At 34.0% G+C, this 15,545-nt stretch overlaps 1 protein-coding gene across 1 annotated transcript in view; it reads right to left on the bottom strand.

Moving 5' to 3' along the window:
• LOC129748931 (voltage-gated potassium channel subunit beta-2) overlaps nt 1-14,959 on the bottom strand; it is a 63,969-nt gene extending 49,010 nt beyond the window's left edge. Inside the window, exons 1-5 of the mRNA XM_055743737.1 lie at nt 14,880-14,959; nt 13,456-13,522; nt 11,172-11,272; nt 9,954-10,229; nt 9,706-9,890 (exon numbers count right to left, since the gene is read on the bottom strand). Of these exons, the coding sequence (XP_055599712.1) occupies nt 9,706-9,890; nt 9,954-9,998 (230 nt within the window). The 5' untranslated portion in view covers nt 9,999-10,229; nt 11,172-11,272; nt 13,456-13,522; nt 14,880-14,959. The remainder of the gene's footprint in view (nt 1-9,705; nt 9,891-9,953; nt 10,230-11,171; nt 11,273-13,455; nt 13,523-14,879) is intronic.
• Between the last annotated feature and the right edge of the window lie 586 nt (nt 14,960-15,545).

Below are 15,545 nucleotides of genomic sequence, written 5' to 3'. Positions count from 1 at the left end.
AGTTTGAGGAGGAGTGTCGAGGGATCGAACTTATCGAAGCAACCAGGATTTCTCTATAAGGAAAAAGGATTGTTCCAGAACCTCTTTCAACGAAAACATGGATAAGTGAGAAACCTCATTAAGCGAGAAAAAAAGTTCGATTCCCTGGCTTATCCAGGTTTGACTGTGTATCAATTTTTTATTCTAAGAGGTTCTAAATCACTTGATTCATCCCAATAAATGTCCAACAATTGATTTTTATCTAGCGGACTTCGATTTTGAAGTACATGTTGCTTTGTTATTTGGAAAAATCTCAAAATTCAGCCATAACTAAACAAAACGGTTGTTATATCGATGTAAATTGTAAATTTTCCATTACCTACATCTAGCTCCGATTTGATCAGTGCTTCGGGGAAAGCCTTCCATGAATAGGATAAAATAAATATGTATATACAGTACCGTTCAAAATTGTATAGAAATTGGAAGCACGCGCACTGTCACTTCGACTTTGAACTTCCATAACTTTTTACTCTGATGATATTTTTTGATCAATTTTTTTGCGTTAGATAGATCAATTGTCTCACTATTGTATCACAAAATTTGAGCTTTCTGGAGTTTGTGTGGCCTGAGAAACAGTAAATCTACGCAAATAGGACTTTTTGGACTTTTTTCATTCTAACTGCAATATCTCTGAAACTACGCAACATTTTTTATTGAAATTTTGCAGAGTGATTGTTGAAATATGAAGCTAGCATGTCTGAAGTTTTCGAAAAGTTCTATCGATGAATCAAAAGTTACGCGAGGTGCAATATTTCAGGCATGGATCTATAAATGCGATTTCTATAGAATTTTGGACGAATGTTTCCATAGGAAAATCATATTCTCTGTTTAGCAACCAATAAATCTATTTCAACCGAAAAATCACAACAATGTCGCGAGATTCTGATTTCAAAACACAAATAGATCATTCATTCCATTTTTCCATTTCTTCATTGCTTTTGCCAGACATTTTTTGTCTGATTGGTGGAGGAAACGATATTGTTCTCATGAATCGTCCAAAATTCTATAGAAATCGCATTTCAAGGTTCATGCCTGAAATATTGCACCTCACGTAACTTTTGATTTCATCGATAGAACTTTTCGAAAACTTCAGCCATCAATGTGCAAAATTTCAATAAAAAATGTTGCGTAGGTTCAGAGATATTGCAGTTTGAATGAGAAAAGTCCAAAAAGTCCGATTTTCGTAGAATTACTGTTTCTCAGGCCACACAAACTCCAGAAAGCTCAAATTTTGTGATACAATAGTGAGACAATTGATCTATCTAACGCAAAAAATTTGATCAAAAAATATCATCAGAGTAAAAAGTTATGGAAGTTCAAAGTCGAAGTGACAGTGCGCGTGCTTCCAATTTCTATACAATTATGAACGGTACTGTATGTATACGTGATGAAAAGTTTTTCAAATTAAAACTACCCTTAGGTTCATTTTCAACATTTTTCATCTTATTTATTCTTCTATCTGTTCTATAATCTTTCAATTCTTAAATATTCTTTCTTAAAGAATATAACATTTCATCGATATAACTGTTAAATTAGTATCATAGAATAAACTTCACCTTTTTCAATTAAAAAATAGATGACATAGATACCGTAACACGGGGTAACTTTGATCACCGGGGTAACTATGACCTACCATAAATTTTTGGACATTATCAACAATAACTCACTCTATAGTTTGAATTTTTGAAAACTGTTTTCTGCGTTTGAAGGCCTATCAATTGAGTATCAAATAGGCAAAATTTGGTTTGTAATTGAAATTTTTTTCTGATAGTAAATATGTTATTTCAAAATTTTTAAATATATATTTTCCCAAGGCTCGCAAACAATCAGTTCTCCTTATGATACCAAAAATCATTTAGAAGAAAACGGGTATTTGAATATGAAAGAACCACTTTTTTTCTTTGTATATGCATAGTTATAGTTCTATTTTTATAGTCATTTAGTGATAAATTTTTGATATTTAAACAATAAGGACATTTTTCAAGAGTAAACCCGTATTGGACAAATGGAAAGGAACCCTATCAAATGGTTAACATTAAAGAAAAAATGAAAATGGAAATAGTGGGCGGACCTAGAGGAATGTGTGAAGGTAAAATTTAATTTGTTTTTTGAAGCTCAAACTATTTAGCAATTATATTTTAATTTTTGCCCCTAAATGTATGCACCATAATAGTTCTTTTTTTTTCGATTATATCTGTACCAACACGTGAAAAGGATGTATCTCCATATATGGCAAATCGAGAAAAACGCGTTTGAAGAAAATACAACCTATTTTAAATCGCTAATTAAAAATCACTTGAAATGTTTGCATTTTATAAAAGTCAAACGATGTTTAGAAGCATCCCCTATATGTTAGAATAGAGGAATATCATTTTCTATGAAAAAACAACGCGCTATCGTAGATAGAACCTAGTTCACGTATTATTTTATCTCCCGTGTTTATACACCCTTTGCTATTTTCTCATTTCTAGCTTTAGTTTTAAGCTCGCGTTCATTTGTAACTATGTTTTTATGTTGAATAAAGTGTCAAATCTTTACCAACATATAAAAAGCATCTATCTCCATATATGGCGTATCAAGAAAAACGCGTTTAAAAAATACAACCTTTTTTAAATCCCTAATTAAAAATCACTTCAAATTTTTGGTTTTCATGATAGACAAACGATTTTTAAGAAGCATCCCATGTTAGAATAAAGGAATATCAATTTTCATGAAAAAACAACGCACTATCGTAGATAGAACCTAGCTCACGTAATATTTTGTCTAACCTGTTTATACACCCTTTGCTATTTTCTTATTTTTAGCTTTAGTTATAAGCTCGCATTCATTTGCAACTATGTTTTTATGTTGAATAAAGAGTCAAATTGATTATTTTGAGTTTGTTTGCGGAGTAGTAGCGAAAAATTGTTTCGGAGTAAAGGATGTATATCCATGTAATGGCAGTTCTGGTTTAAGAATGTTTATAGATCCTTTACTCAAATGGAGTTTTCAATGTAACGGAATATTATTTTCTCTCATGAGGTACTGAAAATGGTTTTTGTTTACTTTTGGAGATAGATCCTTTTCACGTGTTGGTACAGATATATGTTTTTAAAAGAAAACGTTAAAAAGCAAGGTAAAATTGCATTTTTTAAATATTATGAAGGTGTTTGGTATCCTTTATGATCAAGAAAACTCGTTAAAACTGTCAAAATAGAGACTTATTAATGTTACCCCAAGGCATCAAATTCAAAACGGAGACGAAATTGATTTTTAAATCAAATTAAATGTAGTCTAATAAATTTCTGCAACCATGTTTTACGTTCAAAGGAGTCCAGTACTGGTTTTAAAAATATAATACATGCCACATTCCCCTTTACAGAAAAAATAATCAAAAAATATTAAAAAAAAAAGTGATCAATATTACCCCGCATTACGGTACGCGCAAGAGATACCTAGATATACATATATTCAAATGAATTTCCCTTTACGTGAAATGTTACAAATTAGTTCTATTTGAAATCGAGTAAAAAGTTACCCAAATATAGTTTCTATTTGAGCTCTACAGATTCAAAGGGGATAAAAGCTAATTTCGAGAAAACACACTTTCAAGCTATCGTGATTGGTCATTTCCCCCTGGAACCTGAGGGGGCTAAGTGACAAAATGAAAAAATCTTTACTAATTAAAACTTGGAACGAATCTTATATTTTACCAAACTTTGTATTTTTCTCATTACCATAAAGGTATGTAAATACAATCCAAAAAATCTGAAAAATCATCAAATATAGTTTGAAATAAAAGGAATTTTTTGACATGATTAACTCACGAATGGACAGATGAATCTGAATTTAGTGTTACTTTAAAAATGTGTCAGGCCAATGGAAGTGTTGAGCTTCATACAATTAATGAGCACTTTTAATAGACAAAAAAAAACTTTTAACAGCGATAACGATTCATGACATATGACATCGGAAACCAAAAACTTTGTTTAACTTTAAATCTGTGGTTTTCAAAGTGGTCCCTTGAGCCTCCTTGAGGGCGTTGATAACTTCCATCATATTTTCACTGATTTTGTATACATTGTATATGTTGTTTTTGTTTTGAAAAATTATTTTGGGTTATACTAAAAAAGATTTATTGCTTGATGATTTTTAAAATGTATTGTCTCAAAAAATCTGCTAAACAAAAAAACCTTCGAGAAAAATTTGTGTGAAAAGGCTTCATCTGTGATAAAGTGATAAGGCTTGAAAATTTTCAGTCATTCATAAGGATGGCGATATTGAATTTGGATCACTATACCCAAGAAAATAAGATCAGTCATGGATCATCTCATATCAGAAATATTCCGATAATGTGAATGTAAATACCATTCACATTCACGTGATGTAAATAAATCTCACGTTCGTATATGAAGAGTGGGCAATGAATGAAATTCGGAGCCAAATAGAATAATTCAAAAAAGTTTCTAAAAACGCTTATCTCTATTTTCATTTTTTATACTATTGTTAGTCAGCGTTTGTTAGCATAAATAAAATTAGTCAAATATTGCACTGTGATATTTCTCATGACCCATTTAAACCATCATGTCATGACCGAAATATTGAAGAACTCAATGATCAATTACATAATGGAAAAATCTTTCTTTACCAAAATAATTATTCATAGCATGCTTTCATTTCATAAAAATCTTATACTAACGACATGTGAGGAAAAAAACTAGTCGCAATTTTTGGCTCGTGACTATGACATAATCCCGTCCCTGAAAGTGATAGATTTTTAGAAAAGAAAATATGAAAAAAATTGGGTAAAAGAATTTTTTATTTTAAGTTCTATTTGTTCATCTTTATTTCAATCGATTCAGTAATAAGAATCCAATTTAAACTTTAAGACCCTTAAATGCTGCATAACTTTGAACGGGATTAAAATTCAGATATCAAGAAATAATAGGTACTATTTTTTATGTTTTTTCACCGGATGGACAGTAAATGCTCTTTTGCTCTAAGGGCCTCATATAAATTTGAATAAATTTTGAGTTGAGCCTTACAACAACATAAAGCCAAAAGCTAATGGTTTTTCAACGACCCAAATGATATTTTTTAACGATTTTCTAAAAGTTTGCCCGTGGGGCGTTGACTTCTAGAATTTAGCAAAAAGGGGCGGTGAGTGAAAAAAGTTTTTTTTTTTTTTTAATTTTTTATTGGCTTTACCTCTATAACATAACCGGCCAAGTGTTGATTACTGTTCTACTTACATGTCTATTTCACATTCAATTACAAAATTAGCTATCGTTTTATATAATTCAATGTCTTTCTTTTTTAGTATCAAATGAATATCGGGTGGAATTCCTTTTTTCATTAAAATTCGCCAAATAGGTCTACGAAGATTTTCAAATCTGCTGCATGCGAAGATAATGTGATCAGGATCTGCGATGGATTCGCCACAACTACACGTAGCATCCAATAGGATACCATTCCTAGTGAGATGAGCAGGGAGTCGTGAATGATTTGATATTAATTTGGAAAGGATTACAATTTGTCTGCGGTTGAGATCCAAGCTACTAAACCATGGTTGGAGCGAAACGTTAGAGATGATGCTGTGACAGAAACGTCCTTTAGTTCCTAAATTCCATTTTGCTTGCCATTTGTGCATTGTTGTACGCCGAATCGGAAACTGGATGTCGAATGATGTTAAAATATAATCTGCTGTACCACCATTGATGCACGCACTTTTCGCCTCTTGATCTGCCAACTCGTTCATTGGAATACCTCTGTGAGACGGAACCCATATCAGATGGATTTCGTACCCCATTCTTTGACCTTCAAGAATGGATTCTTTTATATCGTACCAAGCAACGGGATATTTTTGATTGATGTTGATTTTTTGCAGGCTCGTGAGACAACTCAAACTATCGGATAGAATAATATACTGAGCAACAGGAAGACTTACGATCATTTTCGCAGCATGCCTGATTGCCAGAAGCTCTGCCATATAAACGGATGCTTTACTGTCGAGTTTGATCCCTTCTGCAGGTGTTCCAAAGTTATTTACCACAGCATAACCTGTGCCTTGAATATCTTTCGACCCGTCAGTTGCCAAGATTTTCGCGTTGGCATACACTTCCAAGAGATAGTTTGACACCAAATCAGCTGCCGATGAGTTCTGGTGTTCTAAACATAACCGTTTAACAGTGAGATCAATGGATATTTTTGTTCTTACAACTTCACGGTTGAACATGTAGCATGGGAGATTATTTAGAGGCTGTTCAAGTGGAATGAATTCGTTAAGCATTCTTGTTGCGCGGTGTATTCCCGTAGCCACTAAGCCACCGTCCAAGATCGGTCTGGAATATTGTCGATGCCAAGAAAGGAGTGACGCTCTTTTATTTACAAAACGCATGACCGCAAGTTCTCTTCTTTGTTGCAGCGGAATAATACCAGCCATCACTTCGAGTGAACCTGTGTGGGTGGTTTTTGTGGAGCCCAAACAGATTCGAATTCCTGCCCATTGTAGTCTATCCAAAATAATGGCTTCTTTTTGTGATAACTCCGTCATAAATATGGAACCGTATTCCAATATTGATCTCACACATGACTTAAAAATAACTAACAATGCTGCTGGATGTGCTCCCCATAACTGGCCCGATATGCTTCGTAAAAAGTTAAGATACGGAGCTGTACGTTTCTGTACCTCTCTAATATGACACGACCACGACAGATTTCGTGTGAGGTACATGCCGAGTAACCTCAGGGATCTGACGTATTCCAAAGTGCAACCGCCGATATTTATTTCTGGAGGATTATCGCATTGTTGTGTCGAGATCAGGAGGCACTTACATTTCGTCGGCGAAAGTTCTAACCCAAGGTCGAAAATATTTTCCACAACTATATCCACTGCCCTTTGGAGAGATTCGCAACTATGCTCCAGTGAGGTTCCTCTTACAGCAATTGTTGTGTCATCGGCGTAATTTACGGTTATCACATCAGGAGGGACACTGTTGATCAATCCACTGATCACAACATTAAAGCATAACGGACTTAGTGGAGATCCCTGAGGAAGGCCTTTCCACGTTGTCCTAGATATTGAATCTAATCCACTCGAAATGCACAAATTCCTTTCTTCAAACAGATGGAAGATACTTTTTACTAGACATTCAGGGACTGTTAATGAGCGTAATTCGCGGACCAGAACATTAATTTCCACGTTGTCGTAGGCGGCTTTGATATCGAGGCTACATATCACCACATGCTCTCTTCTTTTCAAAGCTAAGGAAGCTTCGTTAATCAGTGGAAACAACGCATCCATTGTTCCTCGTCCTTTCCTAAAACCGTTGATAGCTGAAGGGAACAGGTTGTTGTTTTCGATGAAATGTTCTAGTCGATCTTTGATTATGAGTTCATACACTTTGCGAAAACATGAAGCTAACGCGATTGGACGAACAGCAGAAGGAGAAATCGGATCATGGCCACTTTTAGGAATCGGTACAATTTTATAGGTTTTCCAGCTTTCCGGAATTCTTCCTGAAGCAAAAATTTGGCAATAGATTATTCGCAACTGACTAAGCGCCGCCCATGGGAGACGATTTATGACGGAATATGGAACACCATCCAAACCAGGAGCCGAATCTTTACCGGTTTTCAAAACAGCTTGAATATCCGATACTGAGAATGGAAAACCAGTTTGAGAGCAACACGAACATTGTAGAAAAACCGGGGGTGGATTTTTGGCAGATGAGGGAGCCAACAGAGTGAAAAAAGTTTGAAAACCACACAACACCGCTTTAAATGAATCTTTAAATTTTAATCTTTAAATAATGAAATTTCATTATTTGATCCGATATTTTTAATTTTATTTTTATTTATTTAAGTCATTGACTATCGATTGTTTAAATTAAAGTTACGTTAAAGCTAGGGAACGTCACGGATTGCACATTTAAACATTGATTTTGATACATTGAGGTCAAATAAGTATGACACATCGTTAAATACCCGACAACATCGATTAAGCGGGTGGTTTTGTCCAAAAACTGTTCTGCTTCTAGGTAACCAGAAGGTGGTTTGGTTGCGCAAACGACGTGCTGGGGCGTGCAAACTCAAGCTTTATTATTTCATCCGATATTTGTTCAAAAATATCATATTTTTGTTTGATTTTGTCTATCGGCTCAATTTCAAGACACCAACAAAATCAAAAACAAAACAAATCGGTTCTTGATTTGACCACCCTAGGAGAGCTTCTGTAGGTATGATTTTTAAAGATCAATTTATCATCTATCTCGCCAAGTGGCTGTATGCGCATATAATCCGATTGGCGCATATCGGAAAACTTCTTCCTACTTCTTTTTCGAATACAGGTCGGACTCGATTATCCGGAGACTCGATTATCCGGAGACTCGATTATCCGGGATTCGATTATCCGGAATTTTAGACTCGATTATCCGGAGTTTTGAAAAAAAAAATATTTTTTTTATTTTTTTTTTTGATTTTTTAAATAATTTAGTATTATAATTCACAAAATAATATTTTATCAGCTTTGGACGGAGTTTGGGGGGTCAGGGGCTAGTATAGTAGTTGTACTTTATATTAAAACTTGGTTCTCCACAGTGTATTGTTCAAGATCAAACTCATTAACTCTATAATACATAATTTAAATATGTGGTCAAGCAAGAACGTAGCTAGGAACAGTGAGGGTAAGAATAAGAGTTGTCAATGTGCTTAACTCTCTACATCCCATGGTAGCACAAGTGATCCACAACATTAGCGTCTTTATCAAGTTTGTAAATCTACTATGATGCAGTCAATAATTGTATAAACTTCCTTGTGTACTCATTGTGCTTGTCTATAAGCCTTCTTGAAATTTAGATATAGTAACTATTGGAAAACAATCTAGCAACTATTGAAACAATCAAAAACTTTTTTCAACGAATAACAACTTTTGAGGCCATGGGGGACAACTTTTGTTCAAGCTCTTTCCTTACAAACACTTTTTTGTTGTTCAAATATTTAAAAAAAAAATCGTGGGAAGTAACGGGTTAATTATTTATTATTAATTATTCGATTGTTTTTGGTTGAAAATGAGTGGATTTTGAAATGTATTTTAGTTTATTTACAAAGTATGATCAAATGTACAAACGTGAAAGTAGTAAGAAAAAGAGGGACTTAAGCTAGGGTGTCATTTCAGTATGTTCCCCTTTTGATATTCTTTTTTGTTTCATTCTCATTTTGGTTAAATAAAATTCATATTTCTTGTCAGGAAACTTCTCGTTTATTAAAGCTTAAAAACAAATTCATTCATTGAATAACGAAGCATGAGAACAAAATAACTTCCGAGATGTGTCAGGTCAAGGTAAAGTGAAACCAGTGATGGTTTAATATTACATATTTGTTTTTTTTTCTTATCACGACTTTACCCCTTTTTCCTATAAAAATGATTTCTGGCTATACGCCACTGCATTTTTCAAAAATAATGCACAAAAAAATTACAATTTAACGTCCTCAGACTGAAAAAAAAATCATTTTTTTATGATTCGATTATCCGGAAGATTCGATTATCCGGAGTGAAAATAAAATCGATACTCCGGATAATCGAGTCCGACCTGTAATTCTTGAATAGTTTAGAACAATGAATTTCCGTTTGAAGAAAAGCATGTGTTGATGCAGTGTAAAATTGCTTAAAAAATAAGTTCTACTCACATTAACTTTTGATAAGCCTCCGACTGAGATTGGGAATAAGTCGTTGACAATTCACTCTCCGTTGAATCTTGACGGTTCTGTATGAATTCAAAAGGTATTGCCGGCGATGTTTCCTGATATTCCAAATTGGATGATTTGTTGAACATGGCCACATTCATAGGGGATGCTTTCTGCTGTGTGTCATCCTAGAATCAAACGTAGTTAGATACACAGGTTTTGGGCATTTCTGTGACATTTCAATTACATACCTCACTTTGTCCTTGAGTTGATTTGGCAGAATCCTTCTGTGACATCGCTGCGCTGTTGTCCGAGCTTTTGGCGCCAGGCGATCGTTCATTGGGCGATTTGATATCCGTCGAAAGTGCTGCTGCGGTGGTTGACGGTTGCGATCCGTCAGACTTTGTAGCGCTGGCCAGTGCCGCAGCCTGCCGTTCAGAACCAAGCTGAGCCTGGCGCTCCCTCTCCTGGGCTCTGCGTTGATTCAACAATTCATTGTCCAGTTGACGGACCTCGCGAGCCTCACGCTGATGACGCAAACGAGGTAGTTAGCAAAAATTCAAAAAAGAATTATGAATCAAGACACTACAATTTTCTGGGGAAATCTGCATAAAATCGATAGAATCAAAAAATATATCAACAAAGCTTGAGTAAAATGATTGCTGTTTTGTTTGTTCAATGAAACTATAACAGTTTTTTCAAGAATGAAGATGAGAAAAAAAACGTACCTCAATAGTCGCATTTATTTCTCTTTACAAATATCAACAAGAATTTAAAAATCACTATAACAATTTTTAAAATATTTTTTTCTCTCTCCAAATATAAAATTTTGGAGAGAGAAAAAAATATTTTAAAAATTGTTATAATGATTAACACTGGTTGAATATACACTCCACACAGATTAATTTTAAAATTAAGCTAAATTTGGTTGTTATCTTAAGCTTTAAAATTATTGTTCATTAGATAAACCATAGCACAAAATCGAAAATTTGTAAAATTTTATTTCATAAAATAAAGCTTTATAACGCTTACTGGTCCTGAATGTAATTTGGTGATGTAGAGTATTATAACAATTTAATTTTACTATCATAGCATAATTTCATCCACAATAACCAAATCATTATTGTTGAGGTTTGTCCTTTTTTTTACAAAGGTAAATGTCCAAATGATTCTGGATCACATATTAATAACAAGATATTTGTTTTCTTCTCTGAATTTTGATTGTAGGTTCTAAATCTGAAATCTGATCCTGAAACTAAAGTCTGATTCTAAATTTTAATACTGAATTCTGAATACTGAATCTGAATTTTGACTTTATATCGAATTCCGAATCTGGACTCGGATTTTGACTTTTGATGATGTTTGTCCATTTCTGAATTTTGGTTTTTAACTATTCGCTAAGATACAGGATATTTTGTTGATCAGATACAAAATTTAATCTTTATTATGTTCCAGTTTTCTTTTCTTACCTTGAAGATAGCAGCCTCTATTTTCTGGTGTTTCTGCTGCTCTCGTTCAGCGTTTTCATTCTTCTGCCGCTCCTTTTGCTTTTCCTCCTCGGTTGGCCCTGCTTTTGTATCTGATTAGGATGTTGCGAAAAAAAGGGAATCCAAATTGGGTGGGAAATGGAGAGGGTGGTTTTACAGGGGAAAATATACAAATCAGAGAAAACGCGCCTTGGCTCTTAGTGCCATATGCCCATTGAGGATCATATACTGAATAATATCATAAATTCTATATCATACCAGTACGAATGCTGATACCTTAATGAGAAATTCAAAAGGATAATTTTAGATCCTATGGAAGAAAACTAGAAAAATTGGCGATGACGGCAGTGTTGTTTCGTTGTTGTGGAACGCATTACAGCAACTTGACAAATAGCGGATCATATCACACAATTCCATATTGAGAATTTTGAATATGAATCCCATACAAATTTTCCATTATTTTTCAATCAATTCATTCGTAGAGAATATTTAATTTAAAAATCTATATGTTGAGCGTGAACATATATTTCCAAATTGCTGTGAGCAATAATAAACTTGTATTAAAATTTCCTCAATCGTATAGTTTTTCGAGCATAGTAATTTCAATCTTTCAGATCCACTATTTTAGCCACAATGCGCACAAGTGAAAATATGTCGATTTTACCGTTGTTTGGTGCTCTGGAAGCAGGTGGTTGACCTAATGTTAGTTTTTCGAGGAATTTATTAGTGGGCGGTGAAAAATGACAAACGAAAATGTTATAATTGTATAGTTTCTTATTTTTCCAAAAATAATTGTGAATAGAACCAAATATGTGTCGTTCGTTGTTTATTACCTAAACTTAAATTATTTTGAACCATACTGATATACTGCCTTGTCAAAACCTCACATTCATTGTCCCTTTTTAAATTCCTGCCTGTGTTTAAAATTTTTTCAAAATTTCAGCTGTATGTTATTGAAATCTATCATTGTGAATTAATATATGTATTAAAAACTCTCATTTGTTTCCCGTTTAAAAATGAAATTTTACGATAAAAATTTTCAATGAAGTTTTGTGGAATAATTATACGAATTTTTTTTTGGATTGCACATATGGAATTTTATGAAACTTTGGGCTCAAAATAGGTGATTTAAACATTTCAAGAGAAAAACTTATACTTTTTTGAACGTTCTTTTCGATATTAGGAATTTCCATTTGATATTTTAATGTGATTCTTCGATTTGAATCAGAATTGCTATAAAGAATTGCTTTATTTCAAAATTAAATCCAAATATTGATGCTTAAGATTAATCTGAAGCTACAGCCAAAATCCAAAATATGAATAAAATTCCTGAATCTTACTAAAATCCTTAATTCTTAATCTGAATTTTGAATCTGAATCAGAATTTCGAATTCTGGATCTGAATTCTGAATCTGAAGTCTTAATCTGAATTCTGGATCTGAATTCGGAATCGGAATCCTGAATGTGAATTTGAATCTGAATTTTGAATCTAAATTTTGAACCTGAATTCTGAATCTTAATTATGAATCTGAATTCTTAATCTTGAATACTGATTCTGAATTCTGAATCTGAATCCTAATTTATTTTTTTTGTTAATTTGTATAGTTTACTTACAGAGGAATTAACCTGTAGTTTTCATCCTCGTTTTTGGAAATTCCATTTTACAATATTTGATCATATTTTACTGTACAGTTCGCTAACTTTTAGGAATCTTATTAGCATTTCTTCAATTTATTTTTGTTTTTAGTATCACTTCTAGTACTACTTCCGGTGATTTATTCTGTCTTATTGCAGAATATTTTCCGCATTCTTAAAGTAAGTAGATTTTTTACAGTAAAAGTTACACAACAAGTTAAGTATATCTATAAGGATTCTGCATCTGATAGCAAAATTTTAATTCTCAGTTCTTAATTCTGAATCTGAATTTTGAACACTTCGAATAAGATCTTAAAACTACTGGATTTCCAATTTTAGCCAGTATCTCGATTTTTAGTTTTTTAACTCGTTCTATTAAGTTCTACGGAATAATACTTGTGTTGTGACTCCCTTAAGACATACTGAAATTGCGAAAATTTGCAAACATTGATCCGTTTGTAGAGTATGATCCATTATCGGACGAATTGATATGACCTTCTCAGAACTATTGTATGCGTATTTAAGAAAACTCTTCAAAGATTTGGGGGTTTCAACAATAATCGGTTAATGTTTTCGGGCTTGGGTGGGTGGATATTGGTTAGCAACAAAATCATCTTGGGGATCGACTTACTTGATGAGCTTCCCGGTGCTCCCGGCGGGGGAAACGAAAACCAAAACTGGTGAGCCAGCTTGATATGCTGTGGGGTGCGGTAGGAGGATGCGAAAAGTTTGGCACGGGTGCGGTGTTCCCGTGAACGAAAAACAAACAGAAAAAAAAATCGGAGGAAAAAAGAGAAACATTAGTACCCACTATCAATCGATTCAGTACGTGAAAATTGCTAGCATTGGCAGAAAAATAGCAAGGCACAGTGTCAGAGAGAGTGAGATATGAGGAGGAAAATACCACACTATGAAAAAAGGAAAGTGTTCTATAAAGAGCAACGATGAAACCTTTCAAGCAACATACTAAATAGCTAGAGTCGATAACATTTGGCCAAAATAAATAAGAAAAATGGAAAATAATTCAAGCTGGCATTTCTGTATACATCGGGGGCAGTTGGATGACCACTGTTGGATTTTTTTTTTTTGCTCCTATATAGATGGGACGAACGGACGGTGATTTCCGGGTTTAAGGGCAGTTGAGGCCGCAGAAAGAAACGGGCGGAGGTGTATGTTTAAAATGGTATACCTATGTGTATGCCTATCGGGTGTCATTCGAAACTACATCTTTGAAGCGCAACAGTTTGTGCTTGTGATTTAATTTAATGACCGTTGCAATGTGCTGAAAATAAAAATACTATCCACTATTTGAGCATACTTTCTAAAATACTGAGATGGTGCACCAAAAAATGCTACGCTTTATTTTTTATTTTTTTTATTTTTTCAATGTTCTTACCCCTAGAGCAAAATGTGTGTCTGTCGTTTTTAACTATATTAAAGGAAAATAAAAAGTCATCCCGTATTGTGCTCTGCTAGCTAAAGGTTATTTTTAAGAATAAGCTGAAGATTCTGTTGTATGCGCCTCAATCTAATCACAATGTGTGTCTAACAAGTTGATTTATCGAAGGAAATCGGCCTTTCTGGAGCATTTTTTTCTTCTTCCCAATGTCTTCCAACACCTCACCATATAGCAATAACACACTTCTAATCGACGAGAGACTGGGGGTTTGGTCAGCCAGCTTCATTGATTAAGTAATACTTGTGCGTTCCAGAGTCGGAATGCTTTAATGTCCATTTTCAGCAATGTTGGAAGCTACATATTTTCCCCTTAGAATGACGTCAACATCTTCGACAGAGTATCTCTGACAATGCGTTACCTTTTAACGAAAAAACTATTAATTAAAGCAACACTTCACACCTATATAGATTTGCTATGAAAACGAAAGGAAAAGAGCTCTCTAAGTACGAAGCAGAAAACCTTTTGGCACGACAGGTTCGAGAAAAAAAGAATCAGAGTTTTAGCACCATAACTTCTCGAACAAGTAAAAGAATCAACAACTATTGCACAGATTGTCACACAACATTTAAGGCCGTTATTTGCTCGAAAACACTTACTTAATTTATTCCGCCTTTTGTGTATGTTTAAGATTTACTGATTTTCGGTCTTCAAACCTCGAAGATAGACTGAAAAAAATACCTTTTTTGAGGGAGTTCCCAAACGCATGCGCTACATTTCCGGGGGGTCGACCGAATCACGTGGAAGCTATTAAGTGGACAATTTACTCTAAAATCGTGATTCGTGTTCTAATAGAATTTAGATGAAGTCCATTTTGTAAAACGAAATTGTTTAAATTTTTTTTTATTTTATATCATGAAATTATTGTTTTTTAGAATATGAAAATTTACAAGTTTATATAGTCAGTGACAAAAGGTATTCAAGTAATATAGCTCAGTCGGCAAGTCAGTTTCATCCTGAGCAGATGTTCACAAGTTCGAGCCCAAGAGTAAACATCGACCACAGTTGTGCTGGATAAGTTTTTCAATAACTGTCCGGCCCTCCAACTGCAACGATGATATTAAGTCGCGAATGCCATAAAGTTGGTAAAACGGCTACAATCGGAACAAAACAAAAGCATTGCGTAATTTTCTGGAAAAGATCGATCCCAAAAATCGATGCAGCTAGTGCTAGCTGTAAGAACTATAAGAACGATCCATTAAAAAAAATCGGATCCGAAAAGTCGATCTTTGTTAGATCGATCCTCTGGGCTTTCTTGCTTATTT

This window comes from Uranotaenia lowii, chromosome 2, assembly GCF_029784155.1.
Source record: "Uranotaenia lowii strain MFRU-FL chromosome 2, ASM2978415v1, whole genome shotgun sequence".
Lineage (NCBI taxonomy): Eukaryota > Metazoa > Arthropoda > Insecta > Diptera > Culicidae > Uranotaenia > Uranotaenia lowii.
The sequence above is the reverse complement of the archived record's forward strand: the minus strand, read 5'-3'. Positions and strand labels throughout refer to the sequence as shown.